General features: G+C 40.1%; 1 protein-coding gene across 5 annotated transcripts in view; it reads right to left on the bottom strand.

Moving 5' to 3' along the window:
* Nucleotides 1-14,196, bottom strand: part of KCNC1 (potassium voltage-gated channel subfamily C member 1) — a 127,878-nt gene extending 113,682 nt beyond the window's left edge. For 2 of the 5 annotated variants that reach the window (XM_032690686.1, XM_032690691.1), the window contains exon 1: nt 13,435-14,194. In XM_032690686.1, coding sequence (XP_032546577.1) covers nt 13,435-14,004 — 570 coding nt within the window. In that variant the 5' untranslated portion in view covers nt 14,005-14,194. Of the gene's footprint in view, nt 1-13,434 lie in introns of all 5 variants that reach the window. The other 3 variants (XM_032690689.1, XM_032690687.1, XM_032690688.1) reach the window with 3 other exon arrangements.

The raw sequence follows: 14,196 nt of genomic DNA, 5'->3' as shown, positions 1-14,196 counted from the left end.
TTCTCACTGGTCGGAGTTAGACCTTGTTGCTGAAGTCAGAGCAGGAAAACTTTATATTTGCAAGAAATGCCTTCAAATCAAAGAGCAGCTCTGTGTGGTGTTCTCAGCAGACATACAGCTACTTTGAAATCCTACCTGGATGAAGAGAGTATGAAAGATGGTACTTATGAAGATGGTAATTGAATGGTTAAAGCAAAAGCCCATTTATTCCATAACCATGTAGATCCAGGGAACAGAGTAGCTGCCTGCTTTATCCTGGTTTAATTCCTGTCTGACATATATTGTGTAAGTCTCTGTTTAAAGGAAGAAAAAGCTTTAATTGCTTCAAAGGAGAGTTCTCCACCTGCTAGCAGAAGGAAAATAATGATGACCTTCCCAGATTCCTACATGTGAAACAACTTTCCCTTGTTTGCAACGAACCCAGCAGAAGTTCAATGAATATGCCCCCTTCCTTCGAATTTTCTTACAAGGTGACCTTCATCCAATTGTCTTGAGTATTTTGCCCTTCAATATTGAATACTTGTTTCAAATTCTAGTCATATTTTGGTTATATCTTGTCCTTTTTGTAGAAGTTTGTTAAAGTATTTCCATAAATGATCAAGACTCACAGAACCTTGTTGATGCTGGGAGATACTAGTACTGGCAATTTCCTTATCAGATGACGATAAATAGATGCACAGAGCTACCACAACTGACATTTCAAGTTTTTAATACTTAGAATCTTTGGGGATCAATTTGAAGAGACCATCTGCAGCTGCCATTGACTTCTAAGGGAGCTATGAAAACTGGGATTTGATGCTGAGATTCCTGTTGTGGCCTTCTTTGTGAGCTCAACATTTATATCTAAAGGGGACTTTGGCTACTGCAGGATGTGCAACGCTTCACGGGACCACAGAGACAAGACTCAGCCCAACACCTGAAACTGGCTTGTGATTAGATTGCTTTCAGATTTGGTACCAGGTCTTTTGGGTCAAACACACAATCTTGAAAACAGCATTCCTCCTATTGTAACAGCATAGTTAGTAAAAAAAAAAGTACATAACTGCAAAATAGGCTGGAACGGTTTTCATGCACAACATACGGGAAGCAAGGGGCCTGGGAACACAAGCTTTAAACTTTCTGGCTTTTGCTCATATTCTTGCCACAGTTCCCAGTAAGATTTTTCTTTTATCTACATTTGCCGTAGTTCCTTCTTTCTTCCTTTCTAATAATTTAAGAGACAAGATGACAGAACAGATTAAAAAATATCTATAAATAATACCGTACGTAAAGAGGCATTTACCCACTGAGTCTTAAAACTCATTCCCTGATTTGGATCTATTTTTATAAGTTTCATCTTACTTGACACTGACAATGATTCACATAAATATTAAGTATTCATTTTTAGTCCATTGCACACAAGTGAAGCTAAACTGTACTGTTCTTTGGAGTTTTTACCCTGAAGGTCCTTCCTTAGTATGGAAAGAGGGTTAGGAGGATTCAGTTTCTAAGTTCTCTACAATTCAGTCCTGTCGTAATATATTAGATAGCATGGATGTAGCATTTTTAAAATTTTCAGTGACATTCATATTTCAAATGTGTGGCGTTTGTTGATTTTTTTTTTTTTCTTCTATATGAAAATAAGACGTGCTATCCTGAATTAGGGTCTAAATATGAAGGTTGTGAAATAACGTGATTTCTTATTTATACTTGTGTTGTGGTTATATAGATCAACTCTCCCACTATTCTTTTGTTGTATCTTGTTTTTTGATTAAATCAGTCTTGAAATGTTTTTTTTATTGTCCAAACGTTTTGTTCTTTGGACTACCCAGAAAAGCTATTTAAACAATGAAAGAAAATATTTTTTTCAATGTTTGTCACTCCTAAATTCTAATACAATTGTGTTTCTGTTATAGCAGGAGTAGATTTGATAACAGATGGTAAAACTGCAAAACTGTCTCTGCTTCATTAGAGCCCCTGGCAAGTCTCCTATATAAGGTAAATTACAGCAGAGAGGGATACTTAAGAATATACCCTTCACAGTTTCCAGTAAGATTTTGAACTAGTTTTATGTGTATCATGAAGGCAGTGAATGTAATAGCTAGAATGTCTATTGATCACTTCTGTGTTGGTTTTAATACCAGAACTAAAGCATACATGCTGTAAAAGGCTCTAATTTAGCAAATACTTGTTCTAGTGCTTTTCCAAGTAAAATTTATCCTGGAAATAGTTTAACTGAGATTGCTTTCCTTTAATGGTGATAATGCATTTTTATTAAAAAGTAATAAAACGTAAGTGATCAATTTCCATTTAAATTAAAAGAATATTTATGTTAAAATATTGATGAAAAGGCAGCCTTCAGAGATTTTAAGAATGCTTGTGTTTACATGGCACAACTGAGAGGTGACAGATTGATAGCCCTGGGAAACATAGGTCTTTTCAAAACAAATTATGTGATGTGTCCTCACACTGACTTGGGAGCTCGCTTTGCAGGATGGCAGAACTGCTCAGACTCTGGGGTGAAAAAGTTCTAATTCTGCATATCATCTACTTTTGAGTATTAGCTCATACTTTTCCATGTATTTTGTCCATTCCTTCTCCATAGGGGCTGGACAGAGATCCCTAAATCATTGTACACGGCTCACCCTGGACTCAACTGCGTGAGGATGACACATGGTTATTTCCTAAATAGGAACTGGCTTCCAAATTGTGAGTGATTGAAAATAAAAGACCAGTTGTCACGCACTAACATTACACTGTCTCTGATAATGTCAGTATGTATATATGTTTTCTGCTACCAATCTTGCTGAATTCAGTAGCCCAGAGTTCAGGCTGGGCTGCTCCACAGAGGAACAGCTTCTTACTTCCACATTATTGGGAAATTCTGCTTTGCCGTGTACCCAATATATTGGCTTGTGAATTCCTCCTGCTGTGCAAACTGGATGAGTTTCACTAACTGCCTGGATTATGCAGCTGAAGTGGGAGGTCTCTTGAGCAGGGACAGATGAAAATTTGAAATCCTGCAGTTGGAGGAAAACATTAAACTTGAAATTTCCCATTCTAAGCAAAAAACTGTAGTCACTGGATTATTGCATCCAGGGGACTGTTTCACGCTACAAATATATCCTATTTTCATTTGAGTATGTTTTTGAAAACAGCTGAGATTCCGTGTGTGTTCAGCAAGTATATTTAAAGGACTTTTCCTGTTAGTGAAGAAAAATTATGGGCATTAACAGGGCTTTGTTGCAAGGTAGTTGCCAACAGTACGAAAGCAGTTCTGGGCACAGGCAGAAACAATACTGTAGGCACTGCGAAATTTCAGTATGCATTTAAAAAAATTACATCTGGAGGGTTAGTGTCTTGGGAATTTTAAGTCTGAATTCTCATAGTGACATCCTTTTGTGAGTCTGCCCTCAGAAGTGAAGATGTAGGAAGTGACTGCTCGATGTCCGTGATGCAGGAGTGATGGAGAAGAAGATGATGGAGAAGCCCAGCTGCCTGTGCACTGGGTGTCACAGCTCCTAAGAATACTGCACCTTTTGAAAACTCATAGCTTTGGGTGATCTTCTGCTTCAGTCCAGGTTGGTTTGGAAAACATTACATCTGAGTATAGTGTAAAGTCTTCCCTTAGATGCTGTCAACTTACTGTTCTTATAGCAATAGCATTTAGAGTTGTCACAGAAATTATAACCCTATTGTGTAATACACACATAGTAAGGAAGAGAGGGAAAAATACAAAGCAAGTAACCTGAGAAATGTTTTCCTTTTGAAAATGACATGCTAAGATTAAATGTCTTGTATGATTTCACACACAGTAAAATTCGAAGGGCCGAAGCATCCCCAAATGATGTGGCATACTGAGCTAATATAACGTGGTGTTTGTGTGCTTGTGCCATTGCAAATGTTCATTTGCTGAGCTACATGTATACAGCCTGCCTTCATACTCCTGGCATGCTGCAGATGCTCCCTGAGAGGATTCTTCAAAGCTAAGATAGGCATGCAAGTAGGATGCACAAATAATGGTATTTGTGAGATCGACTAACAAATGCTCACTTGATAAACTGCAATAATTCAGTTACTTGCAATCTTTTGTCCAGCTCTGAGGTGTGGGAACTTTTTTAAGGGTTTGTTTTTTCCTTTCTAATAAATTCCCACCGTGTAGGTCTGTGTATATGTCAGACGACATGTGGACTGTTCTGAATGAATGTTAAAAATCACCTAGTAAGAACAAAGGTGTACCCTGCTGCCATAGCCAAGAAATCCTTTAAGAAAAATGTGCATTTTTAGAAGTTGCTATAGATGATGGTAGTACATATATGAAGATGAAATTGTGTTTTGGAGTGGAAGATGCTATAGAATTGTTACTGAATTTCAAATTTTTTTATTTGCCTTTAGTCCATGCCACTGACACAATGAAAACTGGGCTTCTTTGCTTAGTGAAGCAGGTTCTCCAAAAGATGCTTTCTTTAGAACAGTGAATACACTTTTGCACTATTGATTTCCTGCTGCTTAGACATAACTAACATTTCAAGTAATCTATACGGTTTTGAAATTTACATTAGGTCTTTTAATAAAATCACTAACGCCTTAGGGACGACTTCTTGGTACCATAGACAGTGAACTCCTACCAACTGAACACTAAACAACAGAACACTAAATTTCAACATGGCTTAAGCAAAAGTCAGATCTAAGTTGATCTGCTACTGCCCCAAAACCAGAAAACCAAGCACCACCACCCCACAGCGATTGCTTCAGGTATTGGTTGAGCTATCATGACACAGTGAGACTGTTCCTGGTTTGTCCTTACTCAGGGCTTTACTGAAAACCCCTGAGTTAAAATCAGTTCTGCATTATGCGGGACACGTTCCTAAGAAGTGCTAAGACGTACTGTCACTAGATTTCTTGCAGAACTCCACACTAGAAGTGACGGGGAGATCCATGCTAAAAAAAGAAACAGGAATAGCACAATGTGGCTGATATCATGTTGTCATGTTTTTAGAGTAGGGATCAAAGGCTGCTGTGAAGGCAAGCCCTTTTGCATTGTGTGTTGTGGCAATTACACAATTGTCCTTGTCCTGAAAAATTTTACCTGAAATAGGTCTGCCTGGGTCTCTGGCTGGATACACCTAAAATCAGTGATCGCTGGGGCAGTGGCCCTACAAGGTGAGGTGGGATTTTACTGATGGTCTCTTACCTTCTTGCCCATGTCCTTTTCTGTTATAAGACGTGACCTCCCCTCCACTGGAGGTTGTAGGTGCTCAGCATTTTAGAGATATCTCCCTATTCATTTTGTTTTGAAGTCTGTTATCAAATTTGAAGCATTTTCATTTAATTAATACCTGGATAAATTAAAAAAACTGGCCTCCACCATCTATACCTGTCAATTGATCCAGTGTAATAAAGACTGCAAGAATCTAAACTGAAAAAATTGAACAGGGTTATTTGAATGAATTTTCAAAGTGAAATCTGCAGCTAAATTTCTTTTATGTTTCAAATGATAAGCAACCTGAACTGACCAGATCTTTCTGCATTTGAAAATGTGGTTTTTGAGGGCAAAGGTGGGCAGGAATAGGAATTCTGCTTCAATGGAAACAAGTAGCTATTATGCTGTTGATGTATTTCCATGTACATTTTTAATTTTTTAAAAGAAGATGGATTAGGTTTGGTCGTGCAGACAAAAATGTATGTTTTAACTTGTATTTGTCTCTGAAAATTATAAAACTCGGTAGCAATAGGTTTTGCCGTTCTTATTTAAAACCATCTCCCTGCTTTTTAAAAGGGACATTCTTTCCCATGTTTTCAAGTAAAAAGTCAGTATGATATTTTAAGCCATTTCATGTAGTCACAACACCACAGTGGTCTTGACCCAAGGTTTTCTCAAATCTCGCAGTGCTGAGATTTACTGCTGCTCCTGAAGTATCAACATAATTACGTAAGTGTGTGCCAGCAGTGTGTGCCTGTGTTGGAAGCTCATGTGCAGCACACACATTGCTGGCTCTCTGCAGTGCACTGAAACCTGAGATTTATTGCATTTACAAAAGGCCATTACAATGCAATTTTAACTTACTGTCATTAAAGGTCTTACATCATCAGCAATCACTGCAAAAAGCCTTGGACTGAGATTTATTCATAATTTTTACAGCATGATTTATTAGCACCCCTGTTATATCTTATAAATCTTATCTAAAAGAAATGAAAGTCAATTAGGGCCTGGTCCTTTCACCTTTACCCGTGTTGGGTGGTACCTTGTTCTCAGCCTGAAGGAAACGAGGATATTCCTGGAGTAAGCTATCACTACAGGAGTAGGAGTGAACATAGCAAAATCTGGGTACTTAGAGAGCACAGGAGAGAAATGTAAAAATTATTCCAGAAATTACAGCATTTGGTTTATATTCCAGGGGGAGGGGGTGGTTCTCCATAGATTCATAGATTTCTCTGATTTCATCCGATGCTAACACTTCTGTGTACCATTTGGAGTGAATCACATATTTATGTAATGCAATATTCAGTAGAGAAAGCCAAGTCAGCCTTCTAAACTGTTCTTTCCTCAGATAAAATTCAGCATATAGTAACTGAGAAGCTAATTGTAAGACAATTGCAAAGATCTCAAAATGGCTGTTTTATTAGTCTTACATCCCAAGAATGCACTGAAATTTCACAAAATCAAGCCTACAGAAAATGGAAACTCAGTTTTGCCATCTGTATTTGTACAGAAAGAATTATGCACTTGATTATCAATTAGGGCCAAATTTTTCAATTTAAATAGCCCTGCTTGCCCTTTTTATTATGAAACACAGAACTTGGATATGATTTAGTTGAACATTAATTGAAGTCATGTGGTTTGATGGGATGTATTCTATAGCCCTGTGCAGTAAAAAATGCCAGTAAGATCATGATGAGCTTTGTCAGTATCAGAGTTCTATGTTTTGATGCAGTGTGCTAAAGATGCTCATGTCTTTAAAAGGTTATGAAAATACATATTTGAATATGTATACTCCTAATAAATTGCTAAGATCTTTTGAACTTCAGTGCTTTGGAATGAAAATATGCAGTGCATCTATTAAAAAAGCAGTACGCTGCAATTAATTTGTTATCCTGAACCACACTGCAGGAAAATTCAATTCTATCCTTGAAGCTGGTGATAATTTTGGCACTGAGTTTCAGCAACAGTAAGGCTGGGCCCTCTGTTGCTGATTTGCTAACATCTCTCCTTATGTTAAGAAAGGCAATATGTATAGACTCTACTAAAGTACTACTATAAATATACACAGATCAGTCATGTATTTTTACAAATAAAAAAGATGAATACTGTTAAATACTAGACTGCACAACAGAAGGGGAAAAACAAGATGGAAAAATAGTTTTTCTAGGTAGTCTAATATATCACATTTTCATGAGCAGTTCTACGATAGAAATATTATAATTGATCCACCAATCTTTTTATCTTTTTTTCGTTATATACCAACTGAGAATACCAGTATTTTGTTGCCTTTTCCTGCCCTAACCAAAAACCAAAATAGCAAATGTCAGGAGAAGGGCAAAGAAAATAACTGAAGGCACATAGGGATGGATTAAAGATAGAAGGGACCAAATATCATTCTGAACCCAGTCACTAAATTCATATCGATTTCAGTGGCACCACGGTTACATTTGCAGAAATATTTTGGGATGGTTTAATTTTGAAGTCCTTCCTCATATGGAAATCCCACTCAGCATCGTAGGAGGTGGCAGTGATAGGAAGGCATATATATGTGTATGCATATGATGGTATGATCCATACAATCACAGCCTTGGCTAAATCAAGTAAATTTTGTAACCTAGAAACATTAAAATTAAGTAAGATTAAAAAAAATAAATTAAAATGGCAACAGATGCTGTTCTTTTTTAAGGTTTTAGAATAATAGAAATGAAATTGGAAATAGGCGAATGGATTAAAAAAAGTCCTTGAATTAAAACTGTTAAGTCTGTACTAGGCAGCCATGGATTTGTCAGGTGGATAACATCATCCCTCTCATCTCCCTGTGAGACTGTGACTTCAAAGAGATTGTAAGATATTCTGGGCAAACATCCTATCTTCCTATGTGTTTCTGATCAACTCATACTGTTGAAGTCATGATTCTGCCTGGCTGCTGCTTTTTTAATTTTGTGTGTGTGTTGGTTTAAAAAGGTATTACTTCCGAAGTTGGAGGGACAATTCCCAGAAGTTATTGTGTGCCTGCCCCCACCTTGACCAATTTGCTAGAGACTGAATGTGAGAGTTGGCGTGAGCAGTGAACACTTTCTAACTGGCATCGCAAAGGCTTCTCTGGTCAGGACGCAGAGAAGGCTACCATGCTCGCTAATGGGTTATGTAAGGATTTGCAGTAGCATGTTCCTTGATGGGAGAAAATAGGAATAAAATGGAATTTTAGGAACTATATTAATAATGAGTGATGGAATGGTAGTTAATGGATGTCTGTAATTCCATTATACTAGAAGTGCAAGGGAAACCTCATTTAACGTTGAAAGAGTCTCATTTTTCCAGAGCTGTAATGCAGCGTGCAGTTAAAATTAGGCTGTCTCGTTAATTGTCAAAGTATATGGTGAGAATTCCTGCAGCCAACTTCAGTGCAGGATTAGATATACCTCTGCAGGAGAGACCTTCCAGAAAGGCCCAGGGTGGGAGAGCAGCTCCATCAGGGCGCCTTTGATGTGATCTGCCCCTGAGGAAGAAGGGGTCTAGTGGGTAGAGGAAAGAGTGTGGGGCAAGTCTCATCCTTTCCCTCTCTGCTCACCTTTGGTGGGAGACCTCAGACCACGGTCTGTGGAACGCTCCTGTGCGAAATGTGCCCTGCATCAGATGGCTGTGGAATAAGCTACCCTTGTGAAGGATGATGAGTATCTATTCCCTCTCCCTGATACTTGCCTCAATTCCTGAGCTTAGCTGTCCTGGGCAGGAGTAAAGAATGAGCAGAATCACCCCAGCCTCTAATCCTCAAGACAGTATGGTTATTCAGGAACTAGGATCCCATAAACTTTCTCATGCCTATGGGTTGTAGTTTATAGAGAGAAAAATCAGTTTAAATGAACACAGAATGGTTGAAATGCTCTTGAATGTACAAAAGAAAGCAGTAAGAAATCCCTGGGAAATACCTTTTTCTCATCTCTTTACCACTTTTGCCTGTCTCCTTCTCAGTGTCAGAAACTTGTCCTTCAAAAATCACCCACCGAGGAAAGCAGATTCTTCTGCAGGATGCGAAGGGAAAACATGAGGGAAGGGTGAGTGAGAGTTTTGCTTTTCCTTTTACAGATCAAAGCGGTATAGCATATGCCAGGACAGCAAGTCAAGCTGTTGAGGACTTTCCATAGGACCCCTACCAGCTTTTATTTAAAAACAGTAAAAATTTTTATTTGGAAGGACTACAAAAGCTTTCCTGAGGGTTCATTAATGAAGTTTAACTGTCCAATTTGTATGTGAGCACTAGCGCAGAATCTCAGCTGAAAGCTCCTTGTTCCCAAACACTGAGTAACCCAAAGAATGTGAACTAACACAAACACAACCTTATCCTGCTGGGGAGGAGGAGGAGGAAGGGGGACAAATATGTTAGATACCTGCCTGCCAAACTCCCCAGGAAGTCAGTGGGAGCTTCGCTAGTGGAAGAATAGCATGACCAGACATAAACATAAAGGAGAGAGGATGACAAGTATTTTTCACACATTTGTGTACTTAGGACCAATGAAGTCTAGTAAGTGCAGAGGGCAGGAACTCTACTACAATGGAACTCTCGGATATGCTGCTTTAGTGTACTTCCGTAGCTTTCTGTGGGACTCTATTTCCCCCTTTGCACCCCCTTATGAAAAATAAATTTGCAAAGTTGTCTGATGATGCAAAAAAGACAGTTCTAATGAGCTTTAAAGAAAAGTCTCGCCAATTTAGGTGCACAATATCCATTGACATGCAGTGATATTCAACTGCCTGATCAGATGCTTTTGACAATACTCCTGGATGCCTGCCTATCTACATACACACTCAGTATTTCTACAAATCAGATCTTTTCCATCACCTTGTCTGTTACTCTGTTCAGACCTCCAGGAACCCAACTTTGCCTCTGGTACCCAAATGTGGATTCTTTAAGTTTACAAGAAGTACAACACCTTTATCTTACTAAGGTAGGTGTCTAAGGAAATCTGTGATTTGAAACAAGCTACCTTTTCTTATTACAGATATAGAATATGATGCAATTTTTTGGAAGTGTTCAATTTTTTTAGAAATAACTAATTTTTTTAAGAAATTAGTGTGTAGAAAACTAGAATTTAATTAAAACCAACCCCTATTGTTTTAACAAGAAACTGTTGACTATGTTGCACCGAAAGACAAAAGATTAGTGACGGGGAGCTTTGCTTTATCAAAGTACGTTTAGAAGTAAACAAAATTTGCAGAGTTAGCTGATTTTGCCTGACATACACAAGTGCACTTCCAGTCTTCCCTGGCTGTCTACAATGAGATCAGATGTAATTTAGTATGAGTCAGGTGCGGGTGAAGCAAAACAGTCAAATGTACTTGTATTTGCAAGCAGTGTCCATCAAAATCCTCCAAGAATGGCTGGATTTGAGTAAATGCTGAGCTCTTCATAGACAGTTCCTAAGCATTCACTGAATTAGCTTACCAGATAGAGCACAGAGAAATCTTGCTTTATACAGATAGGCAGGTTTTCATTTAGTCTTTATATTCATAGACTGTATTCCTTTTACCTGCCCAAGTGTAACAGTATAATGGTTATGTAAACTAATGCTTACATTAAGATGTTATTTTGACATGCATTTTGGTGCCATATGTAAACACCAAACGTATATAATAACCACCCTTAGTACAGGTATCAATTCCATTTAAGAAGGGAATTTTTTGTGATTTTTTTTTTTTGTGGACAAAATGGCCATGTGAATTTAGATTTTTGCATAACTGAAATACAGTTTGTAATTGAAAGTAGCGTACACCATTAAAAGTGAGGTAACAGTGGATTTGTTGCCTGACTCCAAAAATGATTGTTTTAATATACCATTCACTTGTTAATGATGCTATCAATTATTTTACTGTAAATTAGCTATTGTGAGTTTGAGGTCTTTTTGCAATGTCTGTGTTAGGTTACAGGACAATAAATCAAACTCCCATCTCTTTTTACATCCATAACCATAACATATGGCTTTTATTAGAAAATGTTAAGTGTCTTATAATGTCGTCTTAATGGACAGTGTGTGCATGTGTTGATGATGAAAGCCATCTTCTTTCATGCAAAATATTAATGCATATGGTCTACGTCTCCATAGATACAAGTTAAAGAATCATATTTAACCCACAAAATATTCAGTATACACTTTGCCCAGAATAAATATTTTATCTAGTTTAACAATCCTTTAAGGAAATAACAAGTTAGAGATCAATCAGAAGCTGAAAATTCTAACAGGTATGCACATGTGATTGTGAATAAATGGTATATTTATCCATTCAATCCACTGCAAAAAAATCCCCCAAACAAACAAACCCAAATAACTTTGTAAAACACCTACTGCTAAATGAAAATACCCTTAGAGAATTAGAAAATGGAATCTATATCCTCCTAGAATTCCAGTTTGTGCATCACAAAGACTCCTAATATTGGTTATAGATTTTTGTCTTTCCACCTAAAATATCATAATGCCTCTCGGCAAGAGGGTGTTTTAGCCTCTGTATCCTTTTCCTTGGGACAACATTATCCCTTTGACTTTTGAACCACTCCACAAAATCTTGGACAAGCACAGAGCTTTGACTTGAAATGTGTTTTACCAACAGATTCCTGGGTACCAGAGAAATCTGCTGCTCAAATAAACACCTGCTAACACTGGGCTTGATTAATGGAAACCAAGCATTTTGAAGGATACCCGCCAGCCTTCCCTTTCTGTTTCCATGTTCCTTTGGCAGAAATCGGGGCTTTGAAAGCTGCAATACAACAGCAACATCTTTTCCTCTTATGGTAAATATTTTATTATTGCTTTATCGCCCATGCTGTTTAAAGAAATTCATTTAAAATATGAACTCCTTTGTTCAGGGAAGAAATCTCCAAAGGATATGCAAACAAGAATCTTTAGAAATGCAGCAAGATGTAACTCCAGGCTCTGCTCCAGCTTTCCCCATTCATTCAGTTTGCAGACCTGGCGTCTCCCTGCTGGAGATCTCTGCTCAGACGGAAAGTCTCCAGCAACTGCTATTCCACCACCCATTCATACATGACCAGCTCCCCTCTCCCTGCTCCCTGCATTTCCACTTCTCTTTCCTCCATCCATCCAGTTTTCTCCCTAATCTGATCTCACTTCTTTGATCCTCCTCAGGAACGCTGATCATCCTCCCCCACCAAAGCACCACTCATCCCTACCGAGGGCTGGCAACAATTAAACTGCAACAAAGGTACATTCAAGGGAGGAATAAAACCTATGCAAGCCAATTTCTTTGTGAAGGCACTATCCTTCATCTGTTTTCCTGCTTAATCAATATGGATATCTTGGGGGTTAATCCTGCTGCTGTTCCTGAAGTAAATGTTTTCATTACTTTTGATTTCAGGAGCAGAATCGGGCCCTAATTAATGTAATTATCTTCATATGTCATAGCACGAAAGGTGTCTACTTAAAGGAGTCGGGCGACTGTTACAGACCATCTTTATCCACAGCTATGCTGTGAACCACACCAGTGTGCATTCCCTTTCCAAAACAACCGCAGGCACCACGAGGGGAGGAGTTGTCCTTCAGTACCAAGCAAGAAAGCTGTCAAACAGTGTCCCTTCAACATCAATGAAACCCTCTCCTCTGATTAATACTTTGCATTTCCCACAAGGGAAAACGAGAGAGTGAGAAGGTAAGTGGGCAACCGAATTACCCATTCGCAGAGAAGCATGATCATAAATATTTATCTTGGTATGTATAAGAGAAAGGAACAGACTTCCTTTCCAGTCCAAGCTGAGAAACTCTCCAAATCCCCCGGTCCCCCAGGGACTGCCTGCTCCCGTGATCATTTCTCCATCTCATAAAGGGATTAGCCATTAGCTCATAAGAGGGCTTGACAAGGTGTCTCTCTTTACTGAGGGATGACTGACTGTAAAAATCTATGCATAGAGGGAAATTACCTGGTATAATGGAGATCTCCCTGGCCCATGACTGGGACCCTGCCCCAAGCTGTGGAGTTTTAGGAGCCTATTAGAAAATAAGGGTCTCTGGAAGCCCACATATGAGTACACAAGCTCATGCCTTGGTGTCCACTCGTGCCCCATGCATGAGGCCTGCTTGAGAGCGTGGGTTACATCCCTGTAGCCCCTGCATGATTTTTGTATGGCCACACACATGGATGGCTGCTCTGCTCTGACAGTGGAGATAACCCTGATGATGCTGGGAGAAAGTGGGACTGCAGGGAGGTTCGAGTGTTTTGATGAGGGTGCTGATTGCATAGCTTACCCTTGCATATCTGGAGGAGTAGGGATCCTCAAAGAGTGCCCAGATGCGGGGCTGCCACCGTCTCCAGAAGCCCCCAGACCTGCCATCCGGGGAGTCACTAAGTGCTAGGCGTTTTGTCATCTCCAGCTCATCTTCACCATCACCAGAGTCTCCGGTGCCATCTATGTCTCCGTCCTCAGCACTGCTATCCAGGGGCGCCCCACCAAAGCTGTCCAGAGCCTCTTCGGCGTCGCGGTGCTGCCGGTAGGTCATCCAACAGCAGGGCTCCACATCGGTCTCATCGATGCCCCAGAAGGCCAGCTCCTCCTCATACAGGGGCCCGCACACGTCCGCGGGGCAGTGCAGTTTGCCAGTGCGGTAATAATTCAGGATGTGGGCGAAGACGCCCGGATGCCGGTCGAAGAAAAACTCATCCGTGCGGGGGTCATAGTCGAAGTGGCTGTGGGCATCGGGCTCAGCGATCCAGGCCAGCCGCGTGCCGGGCAGGGTGCGCAGGGTGCTGCGGTAAGTCTGGTGCCTAGTCCCTCCCACGTTGATCACAATGCGGTCGCTCTCGTCGCCCTGGCCCATCTCGTCTCTTATTAGGCATGTCGCAGACTCATCCAAGCAAGCACGGCAGGCAGCAAGCCCGTAAGGCTGCTCGGCGGCAGTCGGTGCCTAAGCCGAGCCCCGCTCCGGGCCCGCGGGGGCGAGGGGCCCCGGCCAGCCCCGCTCCCCCGGGGCCGCTCCGAGGCGATGCCGGTGGCGGTGGCTCCCGGAGAT

Source organism: Chiroxiphia lanceolata, chromosome 6, assembly GCF_009829145.1.
Source record: "Chiroxiphia lanceolata isolate bChiLan1 chromosome 6, bChiLan1.pri, whole genome shotgun sequence".
Classification (NCBI taxonomy): Eukaryota; Metazoa; Chordata; class Aves; order Passeriformes; family Pipridae; genus Chiroxiphia; species Chiroxiphia lanceolata.
This window is presented reverse-complemented; position numbering and strand designations above follow the sequence as displayed.